Genomic DNA, 12,577 nt, shown 5'->3' with positions numbered 1-12,577 from the left:
CCCACAGATAGCACCGTGTGAGACCGATGGGATTTACCGGTCCTTTGATAGTGAGTGTTGGACCAAGAGCCTCCGGTTTCCAGGACTAGATCCTGGGAAGAGGAGAGAAAGTTGGCACGTCCAGCACGAGTCCTGGCCAGCCGAGGAGGGTGGAGAGAGTGAGGGAGGCTATAGCCCCTGAGGTGCTAGCTGGAATCCGGGCCAGCCTGCTTGACTGAGGCTTGGTCCGTTCTTCCCAGGATGCCCTGCTCAGACCGAGTGAACCCAGAGAACTCAGACTGAGTGGACACTTCTCTGCTCGGCTGGGGGGACCCCCGGATTTGTGGCAAGTTTCAGATGGCCGCCTGTTGTACCTGCCCCACCCGTGAAGCAAACACTTGAGCTCCTGGGCTTCACAGTCAAGGCAATTGGGGTTAAAATGCAGTACTCTGGGCCAGCTTCCCGAAGTACAACCACACCATTTTTCATTCAAAACCTCCTGTGTGAAAGAACATGCATAGCAACGACTCTCTTTGAGAAAGTGCTACCAGAATTACAAGCTGACAGGCTAATCAGGGTGGCTTCAGGCACAAGTCCTATTTTCTGTTTTCATCTTTTTTTTCTTTTTTTTTTAGTATGTCTTCTTTTAAGCAATATGCCTCTTAGGTAATTTGACGGAAAGGTTTTCCTTTCCAACATAAAACTAGAAGAGGAAATTCAAATTAAAAATTATTTCCTTTCTTTGAAAACGAAAAACAAGCATCACCACATCCCTTTGACGCAGCAATTCCGCTTCTAGAAGTTTATCCTAATAAAATATGTGCCGAAATGAGCTGGTCATTCTGTAGCATTGTTTTTGAAAACTTGAGGGGCGCCTGGGTGGCTCAGTAGGTTAAGCGTCCAACTCTTGGTTTCGGCTCAGGTCATGATCTCATGGTTTGTGGGTCTGAGCCCCAGGTTGGGCTCCACACTGACAGTGCAGAACCTGCTTGGGATTATCTTCATCTCTCTCTTTCCCTGCCTTGCTTCTCTCTCTCTAAATAAATAAATAAACTTAAAATTTTTTTGAAAACACTGAACAGTTGGAATCAAAATGTCTGTAATGATTAAATAATTTGCTATGGTATAGCCTTTCAAAAGATTGGGGCAATTTAAAGTGCTAATGTGAAAGGAGCTCTAAAACGTTAGGGAAAAAATAGGCTTCTAGTTTACAGCCCTGCACGTAAGGAAACAAGTTGAACCAATAATTAATAACCTCACCAAACAGAGAGCACCAGACCCAGATGAGTTTCCAGAAGATTCTACCAAACATTTAAGGAAGAAATAATACCAATTACTAAGACAACCTCTTCCAGAAGTTAGAAGCAGAGCGAATGCTTCCTAACAGATTCTATGAGATCAGCATTACCCTAATACCAAAATGAGACAGAGTCATGACAAGAAGGTAAATCCACAGACCAATAGCTAATGAACATAAATGCAAAAATCCTCCACAAAACATAGGCAATTTGAATCTAACAACATATAAGAAGGAATTATACACCATAACCAAGTGGGATTTATTCCAGGCATGCAAGACTGGTGCAACATTCAAAAATCAATTAATATAACCCATGACATCAACGAGCTAAAGAAGAAAACGCACATGATCGTATTGATAGATGCAGAAAAGCATTTGACAAAATCAATACCCTTTCAAGGTACGATTTAGCAAACTAGGAACAGAGGAGAACTTCAACTGTATAAAGAACATCTATGAAAACCCTACAGATAACCTCGTACTTAATGGTGGGAAATTTGAAGCCGGAAATCTTAGTGGGAACACGAAGTTATTTTGTGTATTTTGAAGGGAATTTATTGTGTCTGCCCCTACGTGAGAGGACCGGGTAGGTGAGGGGCTTCGGATCGCACCAGGAGTGGCCCTGCCCACCTCGAGGGTGGAGTCTGACCCGTGTCTCAAGCCCCAGCTCCGTAACCATTAACCTCTTCCTTCAGCTAAGAGTGTCATTCCACACAGACTCCGTGTTGGGATCTGCCCCACAGACCTGTGAACCCAAGGGCCTCACATGAGCCGGACCCCAGGGCTCCCACTGATGCGGAGGCAGGAAAGCTCGGATCCTCCTTTTCTCACCTTCAGGGCTCCGTCGCTGGCTGAAGTCTTGGGTTTTTCATAAGCAATTTGCAAGTTTTAATACAAACCAGCCTACATTCATGACTAACAGGCTCATTTCCAGTAAAAAAAAAAATATGCACCAGTAAAAACATTCTGAGAGGACATTTAGAACAAGGGTTTAAAAGGAAACCTGGGCCTCATTCCCCAAAAGTGACTCTCGGGACCAGCCTGAGGGCAAAGCCCTGGAAGAGGTTCCAGGGAATGGGGGAGGGGGAGGCTCTTCTTCATCTTTAGAGCCAAGCGTGGGGCTCCCCCACAGAGGGACCCGAATGTAAACTGTGGACTTCCAGTGAAAGTGGCATGACAGTGTGGGTTCAGAGTTTGTAACAAATGTGCCCCCCGTGGTGTCGGACGTGGATAATAGGGGACGCTGCGCCTGTACGGGCTCGGGGGACACATAGGAACCCTCTGTACTTGCCACTGTACTTTGCTGTAAACCTAAAACTGCTCCAAAAAACAGCTATCGGTAATACATATGATAGAAACTTAGGTTAAAACCACACACAAAACTATACCTAGCTGTGTCTACAGACACGTGTACATATATTGGTATATCTGTGCTTTTTGCATACACCAAGCTGGTGACGGTGTCGCCATCAGAGGCTGGGGGAAGGGAGGGGCACCTTCTGCTGTACCGTCTGGTCCGTAGCCTTTTAGCTTTTCGACCAAGAGTATCTATCTGTAGCCTTTTAGCTTTTCGACCAAGAGTATCTATCTGTTGGCTTTCGTCAGTAAGACGGAAAGGAGCTTTGCTGCTAGACCTTCGCCTCTGGGTCTTCCTTGGGAGGAGACATTCGTGGGTAATGTTGCCTGGCAATTTCAAGATACAAAGTCGTAGCACTTTGTAGCACATTTATTCACTCAACAGGTTTTTTTAAGTTTTTTTAATTTTGAGAGAGAGAGCGCGCGCGCATGTGAGAGAGAGTGAGCGCACATGCGAACGCAAGAGTGGGGGGAGCCGGAGAGGGGCAGAGAGAGAGAGAGAGGGAGAGAGAGAACCCCAAGCTGGCTCCACACTGTCCGCACAGGGCCCCACGTGGGGCTCGAACCCCTGAACTGTGAGCTCGTGACCTGAGCTGAAGCCACGAGCCAGACGCTTACCCGACCGAGCCACCCAGGCGCCCCCAAGCAGGTGTTTTGTCTTTAGTGCCCCATTGGTGCCAGGCATCCGGCCAGGCTCTGGGGGCGCCAGGGTGAAGGCGAAGTGGGCCCTGTGACCCCAGTTCAGGGTGCAGGCAGCACCCGGGAGGGGGAGAGCTGTTTGTTCGTTCAGGTTTGTTTTCTCCCGGTAGTTGGGGAAGGCTGACCGCTGCCTCCTTTTCTTCAGACAAGCCGTGTGGAGACCCGCCCTCATTCCCACACACCATCCTGCAGGGCCGCACGGGCTTGGAGACCGGGGATGAGCTGCTGTACGTGTGCGCCCCGGGCCCCGCCACCGGCCGCCGCGGTTCGGCCTTCACCTTGCTGTGTAACAGCTGCGGGGAGTGGTACGGCCTGGTGCAGGCCTGCGGGAAAGGTAAGCCCCCCCCACCCCCATCCCCGGGCTGGGCCCCCTCCGGGCGCCCACACACCGTGAGCGGGGCCTCGCCCCTTCTGCTGGCAGCTTGGGGTGGCCTCTTCTCCACAAAGGTACCTTTGAAAGAGGCTTTCAGACCTCCCCACCCCCCCGCCGAGTTCTGGACCTGCCCACGTCTGCACTTGACCTTAGGTTAACTTTCTAACTTATTTCCCTGGAAATCTGATCAACATGCCGAACCAAGTAACAGTGCTTGTGGTAAAGAGGAGCCCTGATTGTAACCCAGGCCGGGGGTCGGGCATGAACGCAGGACGCAAGCTGGGCTTCCCCGAGTGTGGGGGGTCTCGCGACTGGGCTTAACCTTTGTGGGGACCTTGAGGGCTTCGCTAAGGGTTGTGACAGGAGCCCGGGGCTCATCCACCGGGGCGGGTCCACAGCCTCACATGCAAGCCCTGCTTCTTTGCCCCTGAGCCGTCCTGGGGCTGTCGTGGGGGTGGAGGGTGACGCCGGGAGGATATTCCAAGACAGCTGTGTGGTCTGGCCCCACAGACGACAGCTGCCCGCCGCTGTCCTGCCACCTCGTTCTGTTCCCGGGGCTGCAGCCTGAGGCAGATATTTAGTTGAGACTAATGATTCCGGGTGGACATCAGACACCAGAAACCTGATCTGATTCCCCCAGGTGTCCCCACTCCATTATCATCATAAACCTGAGGGTCTCAGGCTTCTGCACCCACCCCCCACCACCCTGGGGGATTCTCCCTGTAGCAGAAATCACTGTCCCCAGCCATAGCCTGGCCTCCCTCCTCGTGACCTGGGCATATGGCTTCTTGCCGGACTCTGAATTGTTCCCTGGCCTCAGGAGGCTCCTCTCACCCCAAGGCTCCTTTGGGGGCCACTTCCTGACCACCCCTCCCCGCCCCCCCCCCCCGCGACATCTGGGTACCAAGCGGAGGTTGGCTCCACAGAGGGGAATGAGTCCAGAAGCACAATGGTAACGCATTTATTGGGCAGTCTGTCCCTAGAACGTCCCACAGATCCCACGGGGGAACCACAAGGAGACTAGGGTGATGTCCTGTCTATGAGATGCATCCGTGCCGTGGCCCGAGCTGTGGTTAGTTGTCTGTGCTGCTGTCTGCGAAGGGTGAACACAGCAGCACTGTCCCTGCGGTCTGCCGGCGGACCTTTGGCTTGTTGTCATTTGCAAGCTGTACTGCCACGATTGTTCTCATCCGGGTCGTCTGGGTCACACGCGAGCGTCTCCCTGCTGGTTCCTAGGAGTGGAATTGCCTTCCGGGGGTTAGCGTGTGTTCGGTGTCGGTGGATGCTGCTGCAGAATTTTCTAGAGTATTCTGACCAGTTCACTCTCTGGACTAGCTATGTCTAAGAGCCCTCATTGTTCAGCCTCCTCACCAACCTTCAGGACTGTGACATTTTTACCTTTGCCAACCTAGGGACTGCTCTGCGGTCACTTGCTTGTAGTATTTATTTCTCTGGTTGAGCACTTACCACATGTTCAGCAGGCATTAGCATTTCCTCTGTAAAATGCCTATCCGAGCCTTTCTGCCCATTTTTCTAATTGATTCAAATTATTTACCTCATGTAGGATTTCTCTCTTACATAAAACTGTCTTGTAAGTTTTTTTTTAATGTTTATTTATTCTTGAGAGAGAGAGTGTGAGTGGGGAAGGGTCAGAGAGAGAGGGAGACACAGAATCGGAAGCAGGCTCCAGGCCCCGAGCTGTCAGCACAGAGCCCGACGTGGGGCTCGAACCCACGAATGGCGGGATCGTGACCCGAGCTGAAGTCGGCGCTCAACTGACAGACTGAGCCACCCAGGTGCCCCACATAAAGCTTTCTTAAGTGTGTTGCAAACATTTTCTCTCATTCCGTGGCTTATCTTTTTCCTCTTGGAGTATCTTGTAACGAATGAGATTGTTTAAAATTCCCTATTTCACTACTTCTCAAACTCTCTGTGCACCATTGAAAATTCTTTTCTAGTATTGGCAGACTGATGCTTTAGCACAAAGTATAGTGAAAGCCAAGTAATATAAAGCTAACCTAAAGCCCCAAATACAATACTGGTTTGTTTTTTTATAAATAGACATAAAATCCCCCTTCCAAATTGTTATGACAGCTTCTAAAAACGTGCTCTCCAGGTATCTACTCGCCTTGTTGCAGACTAGTAACAAAAAGCCCTGTGGGGGTGATCTTTCAGCCCTTGACTCATCCTGGCGACTTCGCTGTTGTTTGGTGGCAGGCGGGAGCCTCCCTGCCGGTTCTGATCATTCACCTGCTGGAGGAAACCAGGCCTGAGGCCCCGGCTTCCTGTTTGTAGACTGCGGCACCCCAGAGTAGAGCCCACCCCCCGAGACTGTTCCCCGAGCGCGGAGCGGGCTTCGTTTCTGGTGAGGCTCCGGCCTTGGAGCCTGACCCGCTCGGGAGCCACGCCCACCCGCCCCCGGGCTGGGCTGTTTACCGGGCTCCAGTGGAGTGAGAACTAAATGCAGGTTTTGTGTGTGTGCTGCCGTGTTTATTTTCGCACAGCAAGGCAGACTTGTTAGAGCTTTCAGCTGTGGGGCGGGAATTCTGGTTTCTATCCCTGGCTGAGTATACAGACTCTTACAGTATTCGTTGCCCTGTAGATTTAACGTTCAAACTAGCCGTGTCATTATAAGGGGCGTGTGTGTGTGTGTGTGTGTGTGTGTGTGTGTTACGAGACTATCCTCACCAGGGATTCCACTCCCTTTGGCACATGGAGGTTTATAGTGAACGTCCATCTTTTGGCGAGAGAACTGCTTCCAGTTGGGGAAAAGTCGTCTTGGGAGAGGGGCCGCTCGGGGGCTGGACCCCGCTGGGTTTGGAAAACGGCTCTGCCTGCTGTGGGCTGAGGGGCCACTTCACATCCCTTCGCTTGGCCCGGCCCAGGTGCTCTGTGTGTGCACTTGAGCCAGCCTGTCCCAGCACTAAAGGGAACTCTACGAACCCGGTGCCTCAAGGGAGTCCCAAGCAGCAGATGATGCGGTGGAAGGGGAAGCTGGAAACCAGGTGAAATTTTGGAGGCCGTGTGTGTTTCCAGACGGCAGAAGCGCTCAGTGATGCGAGAGGCTGCAGAGAGCAAGTAAATGAAAGCTGAAGCGGGTGCCTTAGCTTCGCAGCACAAGGAGGCTCGGCTGCCCTCGTGGTCTCAGTGTGAACATGGGGAGCGCGACGCTCCTGGGCCATGTTGCCGCGAGCACAGGAGTGAGGCGGGGTGAGGAAGAGGTGGGGGCAGACGAGTCATCCTAAAAGCTCTCCTGCTGCCTGCTCGCCACCAGAACGAGGCAGAGACACAGGGCAGGGCCGGGGGAGGATCGGGGGGACCAGAGAGACTGTGAGGGTTTATTTTGTTTGCGTGCTCACTTTGTCATTTTAAGGCGGGAGAAACTTCAGTCTGTGTAAATGAGGCTGGAAAAGCTCGGAAGAGAAGGGGAGACTGAACTGTTTTCTTGACTTCCCCGAGTCTTAAATCGCTCATAGGAAAACACGGACACCCGCATGGGCTTCCTGCCGCTGCACCACTTAGAGCAGGACCTGCGAGATGAATGGAATCTCACGGAATGTTCTTTCCCCTTCACCTTCATGCTGATCCAAGAGAGCACTCAGGCCCCCTCACTTATGGGATCTGAGGGGCTTTGCGCGTGACTCTGGCTCCCTGCCCGCTTCCTTGTATGTTATTGACTCTAGCCCCTATTCCACCGAGTAACCAGAGGCATCCTGGGACTTACAACTGTCCGTTCCTTGTGAGAAGCTAGTCTTTGCCAGCAGGTGTCTCGGGTTCTGGAGAGCGGAGGTCGCACTTAAAACAGCCTGGGGCTCTGACGAGTTTGCTGTCTGACATTCTGGAGGCTCAGGAGGTCAAGGCTAGTGGGAAGGCTATTCCATTCACAGCTGGCCTTGTACAGACACCTGAAAACTGGCGGGATGTCTTGGGTCACATTGTCTACACATAGAGCCTGTGCAGATGCGTGTGATTTATCAACGGAGGAAAGTGGGCAGGGAGGCAGGAGACGTGAGGGGCTGATCGATGTGACCCCGGCAGCCCTCTCCCTTTGCTTGACCTCACGAACTGTGCCACAGGGTCGGTCCCACTGGAAGCGAGGAGGCCAGCTCCGAGTTCCTCTGTATCCACCCGGCATTGGCTGCTGGGCTGGGTGACGTGCTGTGTGGGGGGCACCGAGGCCGGTTCTCGTTCCACCGAGGGCAGTTGCCCAGAGAAGGGCCTGTCTGTGAACCATTAGCTGCCAGCGCTCACAGCAGCCGGGGGATGGGTGCACCGGCCTGGGAAAGGGGACGTGGTTGGGGACATCAACAGCCCCCACGACTGCAGTGGAGAACGTAGCTGTTTATTAAGCCATCAGTTCTGGAGAGCAGCAGTGGTTTTGGTTTTGCTTGAAATCTGTTAACAGGGTGGGGACTGGCTGGAAAAGCTTGTGTCACGATGAGCAAGGATGAACCCACAGGGGCATGTACACCCGGGCGGGGGTGCAGGACGTGCCTCGCTCGCCTGCTGCCTGGGTTGTGCGTTCACTGCAGGTAAGATCGAGCCTCAGTGGCGGCAGTGAGGTCTCTCGCTTAAGCATCGTGACTTTGTCCTTGACCGTGAACTTACATGGGCGAGGGCTGACTTAACTGCTGCCTTTCCTTCTGTGAGCCAGTGTCTCTCTAGCTTCGGTTCCTAGAGGCCAGGTCTGGATCTGGCCATTCAGCTTCCCGTTCTCCTGTCCAAAGCCACACATCTTCTTGGTTCCTGTTCCCAGCTGGGCAGCAGGAAATACCCATCATACCTCTCTGATGTCCTCAGTGTCTAACCGGCCGTGGCCCTAATTACTGAGAAATCCTGAGGCTTTGGCCCCTGAGTGTGTATGCAGCAGGCTTCCACACTGGGGTTGCTTTTCCTTGGGCGTCTTCTGATGCCAAGTCCACAGTCACCTTCAAGGCTGTGTTTTGTCTCTGGTCTTCTGTATTCTGAAAACCGTCGGGCCTCCCAGCCCCCCAAGAGGCCACCCCCGGCCACACAAGCCCAGTGATGGTGCCCACACAGTCTCACTTGTGTCTTTCCCTTGGCATGCTGCCCCTCCCCTACTCGCTGTCCTGGCCTCACATTGCCTTCAACACCTCCGTTCTCTCCTGACTTTAGCACGCAGGGGTCCTGTGGCCTCCACCCTGGGCTCCAGGCCAGGCCGTTTATCCCATCTTTGTGGTCGGGGTGGGAGAGGACAGCTACTGCAAAGTAGCATAGGGCAGATGACCCGGAAGTGAAAGACTTGGAGGCTCTCCCTCTGTCAGTTGCCCCTTGTTGGCCCTTTGAAACTTGCCCGGACAACAGGCATCACCAAGTGTTAAGACAGGCTCAGAAAATCCTTTAAGACTTTCCACTCTTAGGGGCGCCTGGGTGGCTCAGTCGGTTGAGCGTCTGATGTCGGCTCAGGTCATGATCTCACGGCTTGTAGGTTCGAGCCCCACGTCGGGCTCTGCGCTGACAGCTCAGAGCCTGGAGCCTGCTTCGGATTCTATGTCTCCCTCTCTCTCTGCTCCTTCCCTGTTCACGCTCTGTCTCTCCCTCTCTCTCAAAAATAAATAAACATTAAAAAAAATTAAAAAAAAAAAAAAAAAAAAAGACTTTCCACCCCAAGCTCCTTGGGATATGTTTACGCTTTGTGGTCTGGAATATCAGGAAAGTGAGTGACACCCATTTTGACCTCACCCCACCCGCCCCACCTCCTCTGAGTCCAACAACAAATAGCTTCTCTCCTTCCCTTCCCTGGCCGGCCACAGCTGTGGAAACAAGACATTCCCCACGTAGCACTCATAAAACCCAACGCTCGCTCTGGGCCGTCTCTGTCTTTTTTGTCTTTTTTGTTTTTGCTCCTTTTTTCCCAGCAACTCAGTTGAGGTCCAACTGGCATCCAATAAACTGTGCCCACCCGAGCTACGAAAGCCTCTGACTTGTCACAGGTTTCTACACCCATGGCACCACGACCACCCACGACAGCGAACGTTTCCGTGAGAGGAGTCTTACACATCTTATGTCACTGAATCCGCAGAAATCCGAGGGTAGAAGTGGTTAGCACCAATTAACAGATGGGAAAACTGAGGCACGCAAAAGGTCAGCGACTCTTCTGTGTCACGCAGCCAGAAAGCAGCAGAGCCAGGATGTGAAAGCAGGCAGGTCTCCTTCCAACACCTGTCTGGTCTTTGGGCTTCCTCCATAGGCCTCTGAAGCTCAGGGAGCGAGAGACACAGGGTGGCACCGGGCCCTGCACACTGGCTCTTCTCCCGCCATGTTCCTTGGCTCTTTTATCGCCTTTCGAAAGCCTTCCTTTTGTTTTCTTAGACTAACTCCAGTTTCTGTTTGTCTCCGTTTTTTGGATTTCACTTCCTTCCTAGAATAAAGCAGGAGTCTGCAACTGAATTTAGAATTTCCTTGTCAATATTGCCATATTTGTTCAGAAGTTCATTGAACCAGTGGTTATTTCTGGCTTGTCTGGTTGTCTTTTTCGGAATTACTATTTTTAACGACCGTGTAGCCAAGACGAGAGAAAAAAAGAAGGAATGTGTGGGCTTCTGGAAATGCAATGACTTGAAAAGAGGTGGAGAGCAGCAGGCCCGGGGGGAGCCTCCGGGTTCTGGGCTGTGACCCCGTGCACTTCAGGGTAGATGCAGGCAGGACATAAGCAAGCCTTCTCCTTCTACTCCTGGGTTCTCTGGATCTTCCAGTTTCCTAAAGCAACAGTGAAATGTAAACACCCGGGGAATGATCTGGCTTTTTCCGGTGAAGTTTACATTTTCTGGACTTTCTGGTCCACTCAGGGGACCCCAGGTTGTATTAGCACAGGTTTGAGGGGGAGCGTGGGAGAGGGGAGAGGGCAAGGAGGATGGCTGCATCCTTGATGATTGAGGAGAGTGTAGACACAGGAAAGCAGAGGGGACGTGAGCAAATGAACTGCTCAACAGGCACGGCACTGGACTTTCCCAGCTTAAAGGCAGAACCTAATTTTTGGTTGAAATGCAATGAATAACAAACTTTACTCTTACTCATGAGGAGAAAAGCAGGCTTGGGATACTTTCCCAGGGGTAGCCTCTTGGTAAACGGTCACTTCACTTGAGGTTCGGGAGAACTGTGACGTGGTGAAAACGTGTTTCTGAGCCGGGACCTTGACCTGAGAACCTAGGGAGACAGGGAGCACTTGGTTCAAGGCCCCAGGCTGCTGCCCAGGGATGCTCTAGGCTCAGGGGCTCTGGAAGCGGACCCTTCACACACACACACTGCTCACACTGACCATAAGGGCCCAGGCCAGGGGAGGCCCGCTCACGGCCACAGTGGACTGGCCTTTCCCAAACCCTCAGCTCTACCATTATACATTAGGCCACTGTTGCCTGCAGGACGAGGGGTGGGGGAAGAAAACATGACTCATGTACTGCCCACACTCCGGGTGCCTTTTGACTTCATGGCATATTTAAGCTCGTGGGGTGGGTTATACGGGAGAGGGAATTTAGCAGCTGTCGATCATGCCCAGTACTGGAACTAAGAGGTCCTTTACTATTCTTTGCTGCCATCACGAATCAGATAATGCCATTCGATGGACTTCTGGGCTGAATCGAGCTTCATCAAAAGGGTTTCTACCGCTCACGAATTCACCTCTTAACCCACTCATTTGTTTATTCAACAAATGTTTATGGAGTGCAAGCACCACGCTGTGTGCAGGGTACGCAAAGGCAAAGTTCCTTGTTCTCAGAGGCCCCAGGCCGGGAGGGGCCGGCCGGACCTACTGTGCAGTGAGACCAGGGAGGTGTGCCCAGTGCACAGATCGAGACTGCTCGCATAGTTTCCATGCGTAACCGTGATTCCCAAATGAGACCGTTTGGGGTTTAAGTCTCAAGCACCAGCAAGGTATGCATTGGAGCTACCCAGCGTCCATAAGGATGAGAAGTGTCTCCAAGATATCCTTAGTCAATCCCCATTCATAAATACCTCTCACTTTGCCAACGAGAGCCCATTTCTAATACGTATCGTGGTCGTTACGAGGCCACTAATTTTACCAGTGGCCATTTCAGATATTCAGGACACTAATTAGCATTGCCGTGGCTTTGGGCAAGGCACAGATAATAGACGTACTTGTAGTAGGCACACATCTAGAGGGCGAGTGTCCCGATGAGAATGCTAATTGTCCGCCCCTGGACTGTGAATTCTTTTTCTTTTTTCTTTTTCTTTTTTTTAATGTTCCTATTTATTTTTGAGACAGAGAGAGACGGAGCATGAGCAGGGGAGGGGCGGAGAGAGGGGGAGACACAGAATCCGAAGCGGGCTCCAGGCTCCGAGCTGTCAGCACAGAGCCCGACGCGGGGCTCGAGCTCACGGAGTGTGAGATCGTGACCTGAGCTGAAATCGGACGCTCAACTGACTGAGCCACCCAGGTGGCCCTGGACTGTGAATTCTTAATTGGAATGTCAGCAGCAGCTGGTTTACAGCTTAATGTAAGTGACACATGCATAAGGTCACACAGTATTTGCTTGAAATCTCTTCAAAGTACAAACATCCTAAGAAGAATGAATGCCTACTGTAGTTGTACATTAACGATGTGTAACATTGTTGAATTGCTCCCAACGTCACCTTCCAGTCATTGCCTTCCTAAGACTTCCATGACCAGGAACTATGTTTTCCCTGTTTAAACTTTATTTCTGTGGAAGCATAAAGGATGCCCTCTTGTGTATGGCTTCTTTTGTCCAACATGTGTCTGGGAGGCACATCTGTGTTGTTCGATGAAGCTACAGTTCGTTCTTTTTCTTTGTTGTGGAATATTCCATTCTACTGTAGATGAAAGTTTTTGTTGTCTCAGGTGTGAGAACTCCGGGAGCCCCAGATCCTCACCA

General features: G+C 51.9%; 1 protein-coding gene across 1 annotated transcript in view; it reads left to right on the top strand.

Annotated features, from left to right (window-relative positions):
* The window catches only part of SUSD5 (sushi domain containing 5), a 41,769-nt gene that overhangs the window by 14,868 nt on the left and 14,324 nt on the right, over positions 1–12,577 (top strand). Inside the window, exon 4 of the mRNA XM_049629234.1 lies at positions 3,480–3,668. Within this exon, the coding sequence (XP_049485191.1) occupies positions 3,480–3,668 (189 nt within the window). The remainder of the gene's footprint in view (positions 1–3,479; positions 3,669–12,577) is intronic.

The sequence above is a fragment of the Panthera uncia genome, chromosome C2 (assembly GCF_023721935.1).
Source record: "Panthera uncia isolate 11264 chromosome C2, Puncia_PCG_1.0, whole genome shotgun sequence".
Lineage (NCBI taxonomy): Eukaryota > Metazoa > Chordata > Mammalia > Carnivora > Felidae > Panthera > Panthera uncia.
Note: the sequence above shows the minus strand (reverse complement) of the source record. Positions and strands in the feature narration are given on the sequence as shown.